This window comes from Trichosurus vulpecula, chromosome 8, assembly GCF_011100635.1.
Source record: "Trichosurus vulpecula isolate mTriVul1 chromosome 8, mTriVul1.pri, whole genome shotgun sequence".
Lineage (NCBI taxonomy): Eukaryota > Metazoa > Chordata > Mammalia > Diprotodontia > Phalangeridae > Trichosurus > Trichosurus vulpecula.
The window spans coordinates 112,581,781-112,598,686 of NC_050580.1; the positions used below are offsets into that span (position 1 = coordinate 112,581,781).

The following is a 16,906-nucleotide window of genomic DNA, read 5'->3' on the forward strand; positions in this document are numbered from 1 at the left end:
TTGAAAGAGCTAAATTCCCAAATATCTGAGCAAGAAATAGCAAGTGGGGAGGATTACCTGTCTGTCTCTGGTATTCAGGTCACTGCATATCCCAGCGGAAAGGCTTCTTTCTTTGTGAGGAGGAAGCCTGCCTGTTACCATGGATATCAAAAGCCTCAGTAAATTATATATAATACCTATCTGTGTCTGTAGCCAGATTCCATGTGATAACTGGGGTTCAGTGCTTCAGAGAGCTGCCTTTCAAACGGCTCATTGTGAATACTCCCGCCCACACACTCGATTATGCAATGGCAGGACTTGTGCTTACTTACCTACAACCAGTGTGCTTTTATTTTTTCCAATGAGAAGAACGAGTCAGCCCACTTTCAAATGACAGCCAGCTCTGTCTCCTTCCACAAAGGCTGCTGGGAGAGATTACGAAGCCAAAGATAGGGGAATGGTTCTTCCCTGAGGAAGGAGGCTTTCATTTGGGAGGAATTTTGTTCCTGCCACTGTTCTGATGCTTTCTCTCTCCCTCCTCGCAATCCTTTTCTTGCCCTGCAGGGCTCTTAAGCTCTCCAGCCTTGTTTTTGACTTCGATTTTTTAAATTATAGTTGTGCTCAGTAGCCTTGCTATATTTAAAGGTATGTCACTGGAGCTATTATTTTTAAGAGCCAGCAGTTTAGCTGTAACATTTGTTCTCATTTCAGACTTGACATTTGACAACTCAGCCTTGGCATGAGAGGGCTTTCTGGTAAACTAAAAATACATACGCATCTATATTTCCACATATTACATAAGGCAGTTTTCAAATGACTGCTGTCGGGGGGAAGGGAGAGGCAAGAAAGGAATCCCATTTTTCCAGTTAGGTACCTTTTTGGATAGCGGAATGATTGTGGGCTCTCAGCTTCAAAATAGGCTCATGGCTTGAAATGAGAGTCCTTAGGTCATTAACCCATAACATGAATTAAGGCCTTTTAGTGTTTCAATATAAAAATATATTTGGCTTTTATGAGTTCTTAGGGGCTGAGCTGTGGGAAAACAGCCAAGGGTTGGGTGTGTTAATTTCTTCTCATAAGGTTTTTTGCTGTGCTTGCTGTGTATTATGGATCCATAATATGCAAATGTTTTCCATTGTTAATAAACGTTCTCTGCATACATCATAACAGCTCTGGAGGGACCCATTATGGCTATGAATACATATTATGAGTAATATCCCAAACTCAGCTAAGTCTTCCTGGGTGCAAAATGGAGTAGAAAGACTTTAGGACTCTCTTGCTTGCTTGGACCATCATAGAACCCTTTTTGCTTTTGTTTGATTCCTCAAATTAAGGCCTTTAGCAAAATGTCAAGTCTCTAATTCAGAGTAGCAGGATCTTGGTTAATCCGCACAAAGATTGCCCTGCAGAAGTCTCAGGTCCTTTGCCCATACCTCTGTGTAATTTGTGGTCTAGTGAAAGATGGCCTTACTTTATTTGGGTTCCCTTTGGGGAAATGGTAGTTGGTTGTATAAAATTTAGTTCCCAGGCCTTTCATACCCTGTTTTTACCCTTCCCTGGGAGAGAAGGAATGTACAGAGAACCTGAGGGGGAGAGTCACTGTGGGAACTTCTGTCTCAGTTTGTTTTCACTTTGGGTCATTTATAACCTAAAAGGCTGTTCTAAAAACTGAACAGAGTTCTTTATCATGAGCCTTTATTAACAATCAGAAGCTGCCTGGCACCTCTGTGTTCAGTACCAGCTCTTTCCTCTTAAATTCAAATGAAAGGGTCACTTGAGAGTAGAATCCACCTGTCTTTCTTAGAGCAACAGAAGAAAAAGATAGTGTGATTGGAAGTCAGCTTGGGTCTTGTCCTCCTGAGCAGATACTTATTCAGTTATTGTTAGTTCATAAGTGGGGAGAAGTTGCGTTGGATTGTGTCATGGCGCTAAGTGCACTTTGTCCGTTTTATTCCAGTTATAAGTTCTGTGGAACTCCCACTGGACGCAGATGTTCAGACCAGCAACCTACTGATAACCTTCTTAAAGTACAGCTCCATTGTCATGCAGGACACTAAAGGTAAGTCCTGCTGGTTTGATGGTTCTGGCTGTCAGATTTGTGGTGAGTAGCACTGAATCTCTATCAGAAACTTCAGTGGAGAGGGATTGTCCCAAATGCTGAGTTGGTAAGGTGATTTCTCATAGACACATGGCACTTGGGTAGCCTTGGGAAGGATGAAAACTGGCAGGAAAATGACCAAGAATAGGACCTGGGATAAAATTGTTATTATATGATAACCAGGACCTGTATTTCTTAAGACATTGATAAATAGCATGTCTTTTGGAGAGTTTAAGTAGATAGATAAATCCTTGTAGAAAGTGTGCTATAGAAGTAGCCCTTAGAGGGCTCCCTTCTAAGTGCCAGAAGTATGAATTTGTGGTACAGATTAAATGCTAACTATACAGAGGGGGGCAGAGTGAACTGAGAATCAGGGAGGTTATGTTCTTTGACAGGACATACACAAGCAGCAGTTCCTTTACTTGGAGGGTATTTGGGTAGAGTGGAGGTAGCAGGATTTGGGGAATTGATTTTTAAGACTGAATATCCTGGATTTTCTTTGTTATTGATTTTAGGAGGTTCTGTATTGCTGGGGGAGGGCAGTGGGAAGAGTAGTGATCCTAGCAAAATTTCATCAAGTGGTTAGCTGATTTAAGGTTTCCTCTAAATAACCTTGTTGCTTTATAATGGCACTTTGCATTTTTATAAGAGTCTTTTCAGAAGAACTTCTTCAACTCTGTTTTGGAAACAAGCATTGTATTTGTTAAAAATTACATTTTTAGCTCTAATGGACAAAGCAGCAAACACTGTATTTCCCTTCCAGGCAAGTTTTGTTAGAGGCAATTTCCTAGGAAATCTATAGTTTTTGAAATCTTACTTTCCAAGTAGATAAACTATTCCCTTGCAAGGTAGCATAGAGTTCCCTTAAAGAGAAGCCAGCCTTCTAGATTCTTCTCCCTGGGTGCCCTTTGATGGCTGCTACTTTACAACAAACATTAAACAAGCACCTATTGTGTACAAGACACCATACTAGCCACTGGGGATACAAAAATAAGACATATTTCCTACCCTCTAGGAGACTGAAGTCTAATGGGGAGGCTAAGCCTTTGTAACAACAATGTTACTTGCAGCTACTTGTGGTTGTATAAGACTAGTAACACCAACACACAGGAGGGCTGCTAGAGCAGGTTCTTTGATCTGCTTTTCTAAGAAAAGCAACTTTAAGGGGTTTACAGCCTCATTTTAATTAAACATACATATATCATTCACTTAGTTCAGGGGAAAAAGTCAGTACCCTGAACTTCAGAGAAAACACAAAGAGAAATTACAAGCAGAAATTATATAAACAGAGCAAATAACACAAATCAGCAGACAGAGTTTCTCTATGTCCATAGCAATACATACATACATAGTTACCAGAGAGAGAAACACCAACATCTGGGTTTTCAAAGCCGGGGGTCTCCTTAACGGCTACCAGAGTTTTGTCTGGCCAGATCCCATGAACACTCTATCAATAAGTGAGCCCCCTCAAAGCAAACTGCTAACCTCAGAGTATATATACACTTTTTTCAGGGTCAGAGGGTGACACAACCATGTGACTCAAATTCATGTGACTTAGCCTTTCTTGTGACTTAAGCAGGTCATCAGCCACTTTTGGTTCTATCAAAGACTCTTGATTCAAACAAAGGCAACGCTTAATCAAAGGTACTTGATTGCCTTAGTGCTGAAAAGCACTCCAAAAGAAAAAACATCAAAAAGTCCCACTTTGCTTGCCATTACAGCCTTTTATACAATTAGTTGGTATGTGGTAATACAGCAAAATGCATTAGGTATAGCCAAAAGGTGATGACAGATTTGGAAAGGAAAAGAATTTTTAACTTAGGAGGACTTACAAAGGCTTCAGAGAGGTGGAGTCACCTGAAATGGATAGGAGATCGGGGAGTCTGTGTAAAGTGAGCTAGATTAGAATAAAGTACCATGAGTTGTTGTTTTGGCTAAGTTATAGAGTATATGAAGGGGAGTAGTAGAAATGAAGGTGAAAAGGTAAGCTGAAGCCAGATGGTAGGAAGGTCTTGAATGCCAAGATAGGGAATTAAGTTTTATGTGGTAGACAGTGGGAGCCACTGAAGAGTTTTGAATAATTTGTATTATCAGAGCAATGCATTAGGAAGATTGTTTGAGCACCAGTATGAAGGATGGATTGGAAGGATTGGAAGACCAGTTAGAAGGCTATTATAATAGTGCAAGTGAAGGGTTATGAGGGCCTGACTTGGGGTTCTTAAAGTGATAATGGATCATGGAAATATGTTTTGCATGACTGCACATGTATATCCTATATCAAATTGCTTGCCTTCTCAATGAGGGGAAGAGGAGAGGGAGAGAGGTAGAGAATTTGGAACCCAAAATTTAAAAAAAATGTTTAAAATTGTTTTAACATGTAATTGGGGAAAATATTAAATTTAAAAAAGGGATAATGGATGATAAATATTGGAAGGGATATGGGAAAATTGGGACACTAATGCATTGTTGGTGGAGTTGTGAACTGATCCAGCCATTCTGGAGAACAATTGGCAAATATGCCCAAAAGGCTATAAAACCATGCATATGCTTTGACCCAGCAATACCACTACTAGATCTGTACCCCAAACAGATATTTTTTAAATTTGAAATTTTTTTGAGATTTTTTTTTTTACTTAAAAAATTTTTTTTGTAAATAAATTTATTTTTAGTTTTCAACATTCGCTTCCATAAGTTTTAAATTTTCTCCACCTCCCTCCCTTCCCCTCTCCCCAAGACAGTGTGCAATCCAGTATAGGCTCTACATATACATTCTTATTAAACGTATTTTCATGTTAGTCATGTTGTATAGAAAAATTAGAATGAATAGGAGGAACCATAAGAAAGGAAAAACAAAACAAAATAAAACCAAAAAAGAGAGCAGATAGAGTGCTTTGATCTGTATTCAGACTCCATATTTCTTTCTCTGAATGAGGATGGCATTTTCATCATGAGTCTTTTGGAGTTGTTTTAGGTCCTTGCATTATTGAGAAGAGCTAAGTCTATCAAAGTCAGTCACCTTACTATGGCTGTTACTATGTACAGTGATCTCCTGGTTCTGCTCACTTCACTCAACATCAGTTCATAAAAATCTTTCCAGGTTATTCTAAAGTCTGCTTGATCATCATTTCTTATACCACAATAGTATTCCATTACCTTCATATACCACAACTTGTTGAGCCATTTCCCAGTTGATGGGCATTCCCTCAATTTCCAGTTCTTGGCCACCACAAAGAGCTGCTATAAATATTTTTGTAGAGATTTTTTTTTAAAGGGAAAAGGACCTATTTGTGCAAAAATATTTATAGCAACCCTTTTTGTGGTGGCCAAGAATTGGAAATTGAGGGGATGTCCATTAATTGGAGAATGGCTGAAGAAGTTCTGGTATATGATTGTAATGGAATATAAGGAATGAGGAGCAGAATGCTTTCAGAAAGACCTGGAAGACTTACATGAACTGATTCAAAGTGAAGTGAGCAGGACCAGGAAAACATTATATACAGTAACAGTAATATTGTACAATGATCAACTATGAATGACTTAGCTATTCTCAGCAATACAGTGATCTGTAGCAATACAGCAATTCTAAAGGACTTGATATGATGCTCTCCGCCTTCACAGAAAGAACTGATGAAATCTGAATGCAGATTGAAGCATGCTAGTTTTCACTTTATTTTTTGTGTTTTGTTTGTCTGTGTTTCCTTTCACAACATGACTAATATTGAAATTGCATAATTGCATATGTGAAAACTAGATCAGATTGCTTACCATTTCAGGGAGAGGGGAGGGGAGGAAGGGAGGTAGAGAATTTGGAAATGGAAATTTTAAAAAACGTTAAAAAAAATTTCTTACATACAATTGGGAAAAAAGAAAATGGTATTTAAAAATTAAAATAAAGTGATAATGGAAGTGAAGGGTAGATTTGAGAGATTATAGAAGTAGAATCAAGAAGACTTAGCAGTTTTTTGGCTGAGATAGGGGCAAAGGTTGCTGAGATTACAAGCTTGGGTGCTGGGAAGGGTGATGGTGATAGGTGATGGATAGAATTAGAGAAATTGGGGAGGGGTAGGTTTCCTAGCAGGAAGGTGAGTTCAGTTTTGGATGTGTTTTGTAATGTTGAGTGTATATGACTTTTGTAGGGAGATCTTGAAGGCTCTGGGGAGGGAGGGATAAGATAGTGGGATTCAGAGGTAGGATTGATGATGGAGGAGGGAATACCATCTGGAACATAGTGGAAAATGAAGAGAAAAAAACCAATCTTATAACAGTGTCCAGACCAGGTATGGAGTAAATACTGAAAATGAGTTTGGGACATTGAATTTGGGGCTGGGAGGAATCTGAACTGGTGTAATTAGGGGGCTACTATGTTAGATTATGGTTAATTTTCAGAGGCTTTTACTTTCAGCTTCCCCTCTTCTCTCATTCCCCTATAAATAAGGGTCTTTTTAATAGTCTGTAAGTTTCTGAGGACTCTACCAGGGAATTTGCATTGTGAGGAGAACATGGAAAAAGTGTTAATAGTGTTACAATATCATAACACAGATGATCCCCTGAGAACTGCAGAGATGGCTGAACTTCAGAAATAACCTCTTTGGAATGGCAAGTGAGATCTAGCAGGCACAGGATAACAAGACTGTTGTGACTCAAGAATTTCCTTGGACAATTGCTTCTCCTCTATGGGAACCAGTAACCTTTCCCTAGAAATATTATAGCAGCCAAAGAGAGCATCAGCACTGATGTGACCCAGAAAATGAACTTTTAGTCTTGCTTAAGATATTACCATGAAATTCAGGCCTCTGTATCTCATTGTTAGCTTAATGATTACATAAGTATCTCTGCCCCAGTCTCTGGACTCATAAAATAAAATGCAGAACTTGGAGCTGACTCACTATAATATATTGGATTTCAGGGAGTGTCTCAAGCCTAGAATGGGGCAGGTCTTTGCTAATAGGCAGTCAGAATATGTAATAATGAGCAATGGAGGCCGGCTGGGTGTAGTCTGAGGCTGATTTCAGAAGGGGCTGCTGGGCCTTTGTCCTGTTGGTGGAATTCTCTGCTTGCCTATTGAATACTTGCTTGCAGCTCGACTTGGGCCTCAAACCCTTCTTTATTTTCTAAGAAAGACCAGGTCTGGTAACCCTTTTGGAGAGTTTTGTTTAAGGGGTTCCTGTTCTGACCTTTTTTTTGTTGTTGTTGCCAAAGAAGTATTTGTTCCCCCTGGAAGATGGGCTGTGGGCTTTTGGAAAGGGTATCTTCTAGTTTTTATGTGTGAGAGACAGCAGGGAGCAGTTCTATAGCCAGGGTCATAGGGCAGAGAGGCAGCTCACACTTGTCTTTGCCCAGGCAAGTCATATCACAATATCTGCTCACTTTCCCACCCCTTAGGACTTCTGTGTGAATTAGGACAAGTGTCATAGAGGGAATTTATCACTACCCTGTTTGTACTGCCTGTCTGTCTGTGATGGGTAAGAATGTGCTGCAGCAGTAGACTCCAGTGCACTTCTAAGTTGTTAGATTTTTGTTAAAAATTTCAGTCTTCATGAGAGAAATAGGTAAGTGTTAAAGCAAAAGATACTGGTTAGCTAGTATTACACTACAGTTTACTGAGAGGTTTTTGCCTAAGAATAAATTTCCATCTGGGTGCTGCCAGGACTAAACCAGAACATCCTGATTATGATTAGTTGATGTGCCCCTCTTCTTACTCTTCAGAGCCATGAACTTTATCATTCTGATAACTAGTAGTGTTGTAGGGACTTTTTCCACTGGATGCTGGGCTGTTGTTGGTGCTCTCAGCCCCAGTAGAGAGGGTCTAATGAGATGATTGAACTAAGGCTTGAGATGAGAAACTCCCAGTCTTCCTGTCAAGCTCTATCCCTGATATGCTTTGTACAAGTCATAGGACCCTGATGGTTTCACTTGGGGTTAGGTGGTGATCATAATGCTTATTGACAATTAGTGGAGCAGGGTAGACAGAAAAGGCCCCCTCTAACTAGCAAGTTATTTGAGGACTAGTGTGTTTGGGAGTAAATACCCATGGCTATGGCATTAAGGCCTACTACAGGGAGGAAATGGCTTAGACAGTTATTAATTAGAATGTCAGAGCAATTGCAAGCGATATTCTAGAGTCTTTTGAATCTCTCTATGCCTAGAACATGAGTAAGAATGATTGTAGGGATTTTTTGATTTTTTTTTCCCCCAAAATTTTGTCTCATGCTAGAGATTTTATGACAACAAGAAGCAAGTGAGGAATTTTATTTTATGACTTCTGTGACAGGAACAAATATTGTTCCCTCATTCTCTAGGGGAAGTTGGGGGTGTGGGTCCAGGAGCTTTGGGCAGATCTGAGAAGAATTTGTTGTCCCTTTGCAGATGAACATCGCCTCCACAGTGGCAAACTCTGTCTGATTATCCTCACGTGCATCGCTGAGGTGGGTTCTTCCAGCCTTTGAGTCATTCTGTCTTTCAAATGTATTTGCTTCCTTCTGCTTCCTTCTATCCTCTTCTTGTTAGGGTCCTTTGGGCTTGGAAAGAAAGTCACTTTAATTTGGAGAGGACGAGATTAGGCTTTTTGCACTTAGCAAAAGGAAAAAGGCACTTCAGTTGCCAAGGGAGGGGAAGAGAAGCCTTAGGGGAAACAGGAATGAGGTTGGGCTGATTATTATAGAGTTTGGTGAAGAACAGGAGCCTTAGGGAAAAGCAGAAGTAGTATACTCCTTACTTGAGCCACCTATGGATATTTATTTTAAGACTGAAGTTCACCCTGGGTTCTGATTGACTGCAGGAAGAGCAGGACTTGAGTTTGGAACTGAAGTGACAGCTTTGGCCTTCTTCCCTTCTCTTCTCCCTGCCTCTGCCCTGGCCCCAGCCCCTGCCCTTCCTCTTATCCTGCCCCCATCCCTGCCTCTAGCTTGGCCCCTTCCTCTGCCTCTCGTTCTTACTCTTTCCCTTTTTCTAGGAATTAACAAAAGCAGGAGAGTATATAGGGAGTAATGATTTTCCCTTGTCGCCTTATTCTTCTTTCCTTATTTTCCTTGGGGAAGGATTGACTATGTTTTTGCCCTTCCAGCCTGTGAAGATGACCTGCTTTCTTCAGGGCTAGGGTATGTTTGTTACAAAGGCTGCCATTTATCTCTAAGAATATCTTCAAAAGAAGGGTTTTTCTGCAAGCCTTAGTGGTTTTTGCTAATTGGTGGCCCTGGGCAGGTCATTTCTTCTGAAGGGAGTGTCAGGTGTGGGGGCCAAGAGATTTTTCTTGCTGATTGTGGTTGAAATTTACTGGCAGCCTAGGGCAAAGCCAAGGGGAGGAGGTATAGGGGTCAAGGTCATTCTATGAGCTGCCAGTGCAGCTCCAATGGGACCAGCCCAGTCCTTGGCACAGCCTTTTGGAACCTTGTGTGGAGCTGTCAGTGATAGAACTTATAGCTTAAATGAATGTGAGGGTAGAGATATTTGGGAAATAAATTCCCCTCACTATTTGTCTCAGGCTTTGTCTTTTAAATTTTTACAGGTTGGGGAGATGAGGTTGGAGGACCACATAGGGGCAGAGATTACCCAAATAAAGTCTCCTGGTTTAAGATTTGCTTGCTTGAACCTATGGGTTCAAGCTTGGGTTTTGGCTTGTTCCTTTAGCCTTGGAACAGGAAGATTGCTAGATTAATTCCTTTCTCTTTTTCTTTTCTCTTAACCTCCACCCCCACACACTCTAGGACCAGTATGCTAATGCATTTTTACATGACGACAACATGAATTTTCGAGTAAATCTTCACAGAATGGTAGGTAAGCTTTTGGTTCCTTTTTCTTATCCAAGGGAAACTTTGTTGTTGGAAGGAAGAAGGTGGTAAAATTCAGCCTTCTTGGGTAGAGGGGTTAGAAGGGCTATGCAAACGGACCTTTTTCTTCCCTCTGCTGTCTTTGCATTTCTCTATCCTGGGCTCTTAGTGTGGTATGCCATGTTTGATGGGGCTGTTTATTGCTCTGACTTTCATAGCAAGGTCTGGAGCTGTGTCTTAATTGGGAGGAAGGTGGATTAAGGTGATCATAGGTTATAGTCATGGTTATTGTTTGCCCTTTGTTCTCGAAGAGCACCATGACATCAGGAAGATGATGCTGTGACTTGCAAGTGAATCGAACTTAAGTGATGGGAGGGCTGTGCAAAGTCACCAGCCTTACTCTCTCCTTTGGAGCCGTCTGGGTCCAGTGGCAAGATATAGATCAGAAAGATTATAGATAGTCCTGGATGCAGTGGGAGACCGTGGCCTTTTTAAGTTAAAGTCTTTTTCCCAGGTCTCATTTTCACTGAGGCAATGCCCATTCAGTGATTAAGGCAACATAAGAAATGAGGCAAAGAACGGCATCTTTTACCTAGTTAAAAAAAATCATTCTGGGAGGGGAAGACCCTCAGAGTTTCTGGCTAAACCTATGGCCAACCTGTGAGAGCCAGAGTGATTTGTGTTTAAGGCATAGGCCTTAAGAAAGAAAACTAGCCTGTAAAACCCAACATATCTTGCAAAGTTTCAGTGATCAAAATGTGTATTTCTTTGGGCAGAGTATCCACAGGTAAGGGTCTAATTCCCTATGTGGACAGAAGGAGGGGAGGAAAAGATAGAAGGAGGGAGTGGCAGGGAGGTAGGGAAGAAAGGAAGTCAGTCAGTCAGGATGCTTTAATGTGAACCAGGAGGTGGAGAAACATTAACCCCTGATGTATTGGCTATACGTTAAATGACAATTATTCCCTCAGTGCATCTATAAAATAGGAAGATATATAAATCTATAAAATAGAGAGAATTATCTTGATGTCTTCTTTTCATACTGTTGGCTAAGCTTGGGAGGTGCCTTGCTTTTGTCATCTGCACAATGGAGGGAATTAAATATGAAGACTTGGTGATTTACCTGAAGTTAGGGGGAAGTGTGAGAGCATCAAGATGAGGTTTAGATAGGTCTGCTCCATGCTTAGCCCATGCTTTATTGTCTGAATGAAAATCTCCTTGTTGCCAATATCCCAATGTGTGAATATCATGCTACAAGGAAGTTGCTCCGGAGTCTTTGGGGGACTGTCAACTTGCTGTGAACTGCATTTCAGACATAATTCTGTGGTGGCATCTGAGGAGCATGTCTAACCCTGCCTCCTTCAAGTCACACAAATGAAAGGCAGTAGCCCTATGGTGATCATTTTATTTGTACGAGAAATATAGTGATGATGCATTAGATGTCCTTTCAGGCATCCCCTGATTTCCTTTCATCCTTGTATATTTGAAGCCTATGAGACACAGGAAGAAAGCAGCAGACAAGAACCTTCCCTGCCGCCCTTTGGTGTGCGCAGTGCTGGGTGAGTGAGTGGCGACACATTTAGGATTTTCCAGTAACAGTCACAACTTTGCACTCTGAAGGTATTCAAAAAGGAGGGATAGATGACAGTTGATGCTTGTTGTATTTCTTCCTAAGAGAGGAGGTTCCTAGCTAGGTTGTTAGAAAGTAGATTTAACTTCTTAATGGACTGCTTCCTTGGCTTGAGAAAGTATATCTAATTCTGTATTTGGTTAAGCACCTCGTCTATCACTGGTGTTCAATAAATGACGCTCTTGTTCGTAAGAGAAATGTCTTCGCTGGTGAGATGAATGGCCATACCTCAGCTTGATGTATAGTTCAGCTCTGTGAAATGTCCCATTTCTGACCAAGCTGTCCCAGAGTTTTTCCTTCCTGTTTTGGTCTAGTTAGTCTGTTAGCTAGAGGTCGTGAGGTTTGAAAGCCTAGGCAGGGTTCAGATCTACAATCTACTCCTGGGTGGGATAAGCTGAGATGCAGCTGACAGGGCTGACAGGCAGGCAGGACTATATCCTGGGCAATCTTTTCTGCCCAGGATACTGAATTTTCCCCAAAGGAATTGACTGCACTCTTAATCTCATTTCTCTTGGCCATCCAGCCCTGATACCTAAATCTACTTGTATTTAGAAACAGTAATTAAGACTATATAATAAGCCTATATTGACCCACAGCCCTACTGACCATTTCAGTCAATATCTGTCAAACTGAGCATGATATTGAGATGAGGTAGATTGACAAAGCTGCAGAGCTGAGACTCTGGCAACATAGATTATCCATAATTCCTCCTCTGCTTGCCTCATCACCCCATTCTAAGAGAGAATGATTTCCCTTTGGCATTTTGCATTAGTGCTGTGGCATGAAATAGCTCTATAGTGGAGCCTCCCTCATGTGTCTGAATTTATTGGCTGATTGGAGCAGCCTCATGGAAAGGGGTGGGGGAGCTCATTTCCTTGTTACCCTCCAGGAGGCAGGCAGGGCACAAGATTCAGTCTTTCAGAAAGGAAACTTAGGGGTGAATACAGATATGTTTAGTAGGTTCTAGTTGATGTGTGTGTGAGGAAGGTCTTTTTGTCTGGCTTGAACACTTTTTTTTTCCAGTTTCTTCTTGATAAATCTAATTTTTCTTGTTCTTTCCAGATCTCATGGTGGAGTTTATTGTAACACACATGATGAAGGAATTTCCTATGGATCTTTATGTGTAAGTGCTACAGGTCATTTTGTGTGTGTATAGATCAGTCTCATGGAATTGAGTAAGAAGGAAATAAGAGTCACATAAGATTTCTAAATATACTTTATTTCCAGAAAATCACATTTGTGTGTGTGGGGAGAAATGCCAGAGGGCATTTTTCAGAGTGGATTTGCACATCTTTCTTTTTTTGAAAATTAATTTATTTATTTTTAGTTTTCAACATTCATTTCCATAAGATTTTGAGTTTCAAATTTTCTCCCTCTCCTCCCCCCTCCCCAAGACAGCATGCAATCTGATAGAGGCTCTACTTATGCATTAAACATATTTTCACATTAGTTATGATGTTAAGAAGAATTAGAACTAATAGGAGGAACCACAAGAAAGAAGAAACAAAACAACAAAAGAAAAGGAGAGCAAATACTATGTCTCCATCTGTATTCAGACTCCAACATTCTTTCTCTGGGGATGGATAGCATTTTCCATCGTGAGTCTTTTGGAGTTGTTTTAGATTGTCTTAGTTTTCTTAGATCTTTGCATTACTGAGAAGAGCTAAGTCTTTCAAAGTCAGTCATCGCACAGTGTGGTTGTTACTGTGTACAGTGTTTTCCTGATTCTGCTCATTTCACTCAGCCTCAGTTCATATAAGTCTTTCCAGGTTATTCTGAAGTCTCCTTGATCATCATTTCTTATAGCACAATAGTATTCCATTACATTCATATACCACAAGTTGTTCAATTGATGGACATCTCCTCAATATCCAATTCTTTTGTGCATCTTTCTAAAAGAGAAAAAATGTACAAGGTAGTTTGGATGCTGCCAATATCTCTAGTCACACATTCTAGGCTTATTGAGCACAGGGGCAGGGTCTGTTGCTCAAAGCAGTCAAGACCAAGCAGCATGAATGTTGCAGTCCGAAAACATGAGACTTCAGCAGGTTGCTGAGGCAGATTCAGGGCCTTGGAATCCAATAAAACAGTTTCTTGGGGAAGGAGCACCCTGAAAACTGAGGTCAATTCTTGTCCCCGAGGACCTGGTGGTCTACATGACTTCATTGGCTATGTTTGTCTGTGTATGTGGAGACATTGAGTGAAATGTTCAGCCCACTAATGAAGATTTACTGTTCCTTGCAATTCCTTACAATAAGCACAGCCACAAGAAACTGAAAAACCATCAAATTCAAATAAATTCTAAGCATTGAAGCTCCTATCTGTACCTCCAAAGACATCTTACCTTTTGTCACTAGGAACAGCTGCACTGTATTAGTTTGGTCCCAGATATGTGTATATTATATTTACTCCTAAAAAAGTATTAGAATTTGGTCTTATATAAGCCTTGGTGCCTCTATTCTCTTTGGCAGGAGAGCATATTGGAATGTAGCAAGCTTTCTGTGGCTTCTTTGAATGCCTGGCCTGGGATCTGGGGAGGGAAAGGATTTTACCATTTGAATGGAGCAGGACGCTTGCTTTCTAGAAGGGTTGTAGATTATATCTTTGGTTTCCCAGGTCTGAAGTAGTGATGAAAATTTTACTGTTGGGTAAATTGGTTTTTGTTTTGCTTTTTCCTTTAAGGTAAATTTTTGCCACCTTCATTTTAACTCTAGGAGTTATGGAAAACTCTGTAATACTTATCAGGCAAGGTTACTGCTTGTTTAAGGCAGGTGGTTCTGTACATGGGAGATTTTGGGATTAGATTTGATTTTCCTAAACTCTGTAATTCCCAGGTCTGGTGTCTTGTGTTTTAGGAAATAATGCTTGCTAAGTGATATAGGAAGGTGCTGCATACCTTGGCAGAACCAAATCTACAAGCTCGAGGCTTAAGCAACCTCCTCTGTGCTGAGCTTTTCAGAGATCCTTTTTCTGTGACTCTCAGGCACTCCCATATATAAGTTTTTACATCTTTTTTCTTTCTTACATATTTTTCTACTTTTCTGTCTTTTTTCTTATTGAATGTCTTAAAATTAGGGAAAATAGAAAAGAAAATGTAAACACTAAGCTGACCAAGGCTGGGCAGAAGATATCACCCTCAGCCTAAATTCTCTTTCTTAATTCCTACCACTGGGCATGTTTGCAGCTCTTTTTGCCCTTCTCATCCAAGTTTCAGCACTGGAGCATCAAATCGCTTTTGGGTGAATTTAGTTGCCCCCCTCTGGATGGCTGCTGCCGCATCTCTTTTTGTACATTATTTTCTGGTAGTGTATGGAAGAATGAAAAATTGAAAGCAAAATGAATTTTTGCTGTTTCAGATAAATTTATAATATGCTTGGTGAAATATGAAGAAATGTGGAAAGACTTAATGGAACAGCAGATCATAACACTCCAGAATTTGGTTCAGAAATGAAGCAAATGTCCTTTTTTGAGAGTGCTTTAGGTAAATAGTAGTCAAGGTTAAGAAGAAGAGAGGGAAAGAATCAGTTTCTCTTTGAATAGTGAGGGGTAGAAAAACCTCACTGAATAATTCCCTCTGCTATCAAAGTCCCATTGCTTATGTGGATATTTAGGAGTTTGGGAAGAAGAAGACTTTGGGGAGAGTAAACTCTTATCTTACATTCATTTTTGGAAAGTCTGGACTTGTCTTGTGTCAGACATTCCCAAACCCCAGACAACTGCCAGGGAAAAGGCATATTGCCTGGCTTATGCCACATGAGAATTATAGAAGAGGTAGCATATTTACTTATACAAGGAGACACATGTGCATAAAAAGGCATGCAGAAAGAACTAATAAGCAAGGGGGAGCTTAGGAGATGCCTGAGTCTCTCCAATGACATTTGTTTATTCAGCTCCTTTCATTAAAATCCTTTCTGAGAGGATCCTGCAAGATCAGCAGACCTAATTACAGTATCACAGAGAAAGGAGGAAGTCTCTGGGAATAATGTGGCAGACCAGGCAGTGTAGTGAGGTGTTAGAGCCGACTAGTGAGAAGTTATTATGAGAGCTTCCAAGGAGAAAATGTCACTCCCAGAAGATAGTTTGTTTATTCTTCATTCGTGATTGTTACATACTTTGATCGCATAGATATTTTATCAGTCAGTGTCTCTAGACCTGGCTGTCACTAGAGAAAAAGTCTGTGGTCTTTTTCTGTCCTTGTGGCTTTCTCTCCTTACCCAAGGAGAGTATGTCCCTGAGAGTGAGAACATTACTGAGGAATTAGTGCCTTTGCCCCTGTAGTAGTGGGATCATAAGTATAGTTATGGAGCAGCTTCTGGGGTTCCTGTATCTTATACATGTGTGGTTAAGTAGTCTAGTATATTAGTTTCATTCCATGCTTTAGGCCAGGATTATGAGCCACGTGGTTGACATTCATGGGTATCTTCTCAAATTTTGTGAAATCAATAATATCTCAAAGAGAATCCCCCCTCTGTTCTGAGATTGAAGCCCTAGAACTCAGGATTCTCAGCTCTACCCTAGGGCAGCTCCCTTTTTGTCCCTTAAAATTATTCTTTGGAATCCAGTCAAAGCTGGACTAGAGTTGGGACATGTTAGAGAAACCAAATGAAGCTATTAGAGAAACTTGACCTGTTTTCTTTCTCTGTTCCTCTGTGCCTTTGCCCTGTTTTGCCTGTCTTCTCAGTTTCTCTTGTTCTTAGAATTATGACAGCTGAGTTTAGAGGTCATCTTCCCTAATCCATGTGTGAACAGAAATCTTTTCTATACCACACCTGACATAGTCATCTAGGCTCTTCTTGATGAACTCCAGTGATAGGAAGCCCATTGCCCTAATTCTGTTTTTGGGCAGCTCCAATTGTTAGGAAGCTTTTCCTTATTTCAAACCATGATCTCTCTTTGCAGTTTCTATCTGTTGATCCTAGATCTGCCCTCTGAGGCCAAACAGAGCAAATACAATTTCTTAACTAAATCAAAAAGCATTTATTGAGGGCTTAGTATATTCTAGGCACTGTGCTAAGCTCTGGGAGTGTAGTACAAAAAGTGAGGCAGGCCTTGTCCTCACTTAACTTACTTTCTAATAGAGGAGACAGCACATACAGGGTTGTAGTAGCCAGGGAAGGTAGTTTTGGTGTTGATACTTACAGGTATGGTGACTTGATCCACAGGGTAGTCCATTGACAATGCACATTCCAAAAGCAATGATATTGGCAATTTCGCTTGGAGCAGGAAGTAGAAAGCAGGGGAGAGAGGTAAGGTAGAGTACATATGTTGGAGGAAAGGGCAGATGGTAAGAAGGCTAAAAGGAAAATGAAGTGTTTTAAGTCTGGGTCTGGCTAGATAAGTTTGCATTAATGCAGTTACCTATCAAGATGGCTCAGCCTTAGGGTGAGAATTCAAAAGCTAAGTCAACTAATTTACCTAGAAATTGGGGACATGGTT

At 40.5% G+C, this 16,906-nt stretch overlaps 1 protein-coding gene across 1 annotated transcript in view; it reads left to right on the top strand.

The window, feature by feature from the left end:
- ARMH3 (armadillo like helical domain containing 3) overlaps window positions 1–16,906 on the top strand; it is a 217,776-nt gene that overhangs the window by 43,620 nt on the left and 157,250 nt on the right. Inside the window, exons 15-19 of the mRNA XM_036735487.1 lie at window positions 1,937–2,038; window positions 8,444–8,502; window positions 9,781–9,846; window positions 11,330–11,399; window positions 12,533–12,593. Of these exons, the coding sequence (XP_036591382.1) occupies window positions 1,937–2,038; window positions 8,444–8,502; window positions 9,781–9,846; window positions 11,330–11,399; window positions 12,533–12,593 (358 nt within the window). The remainder of the gene's footprint in view (window positions 1–1,936; window positions 2,039–8,443; window positions 8,503–9,780; window positions 9,847–11,329; window positions 11,400–12,532; window positions 12,594–16,906) is intronic.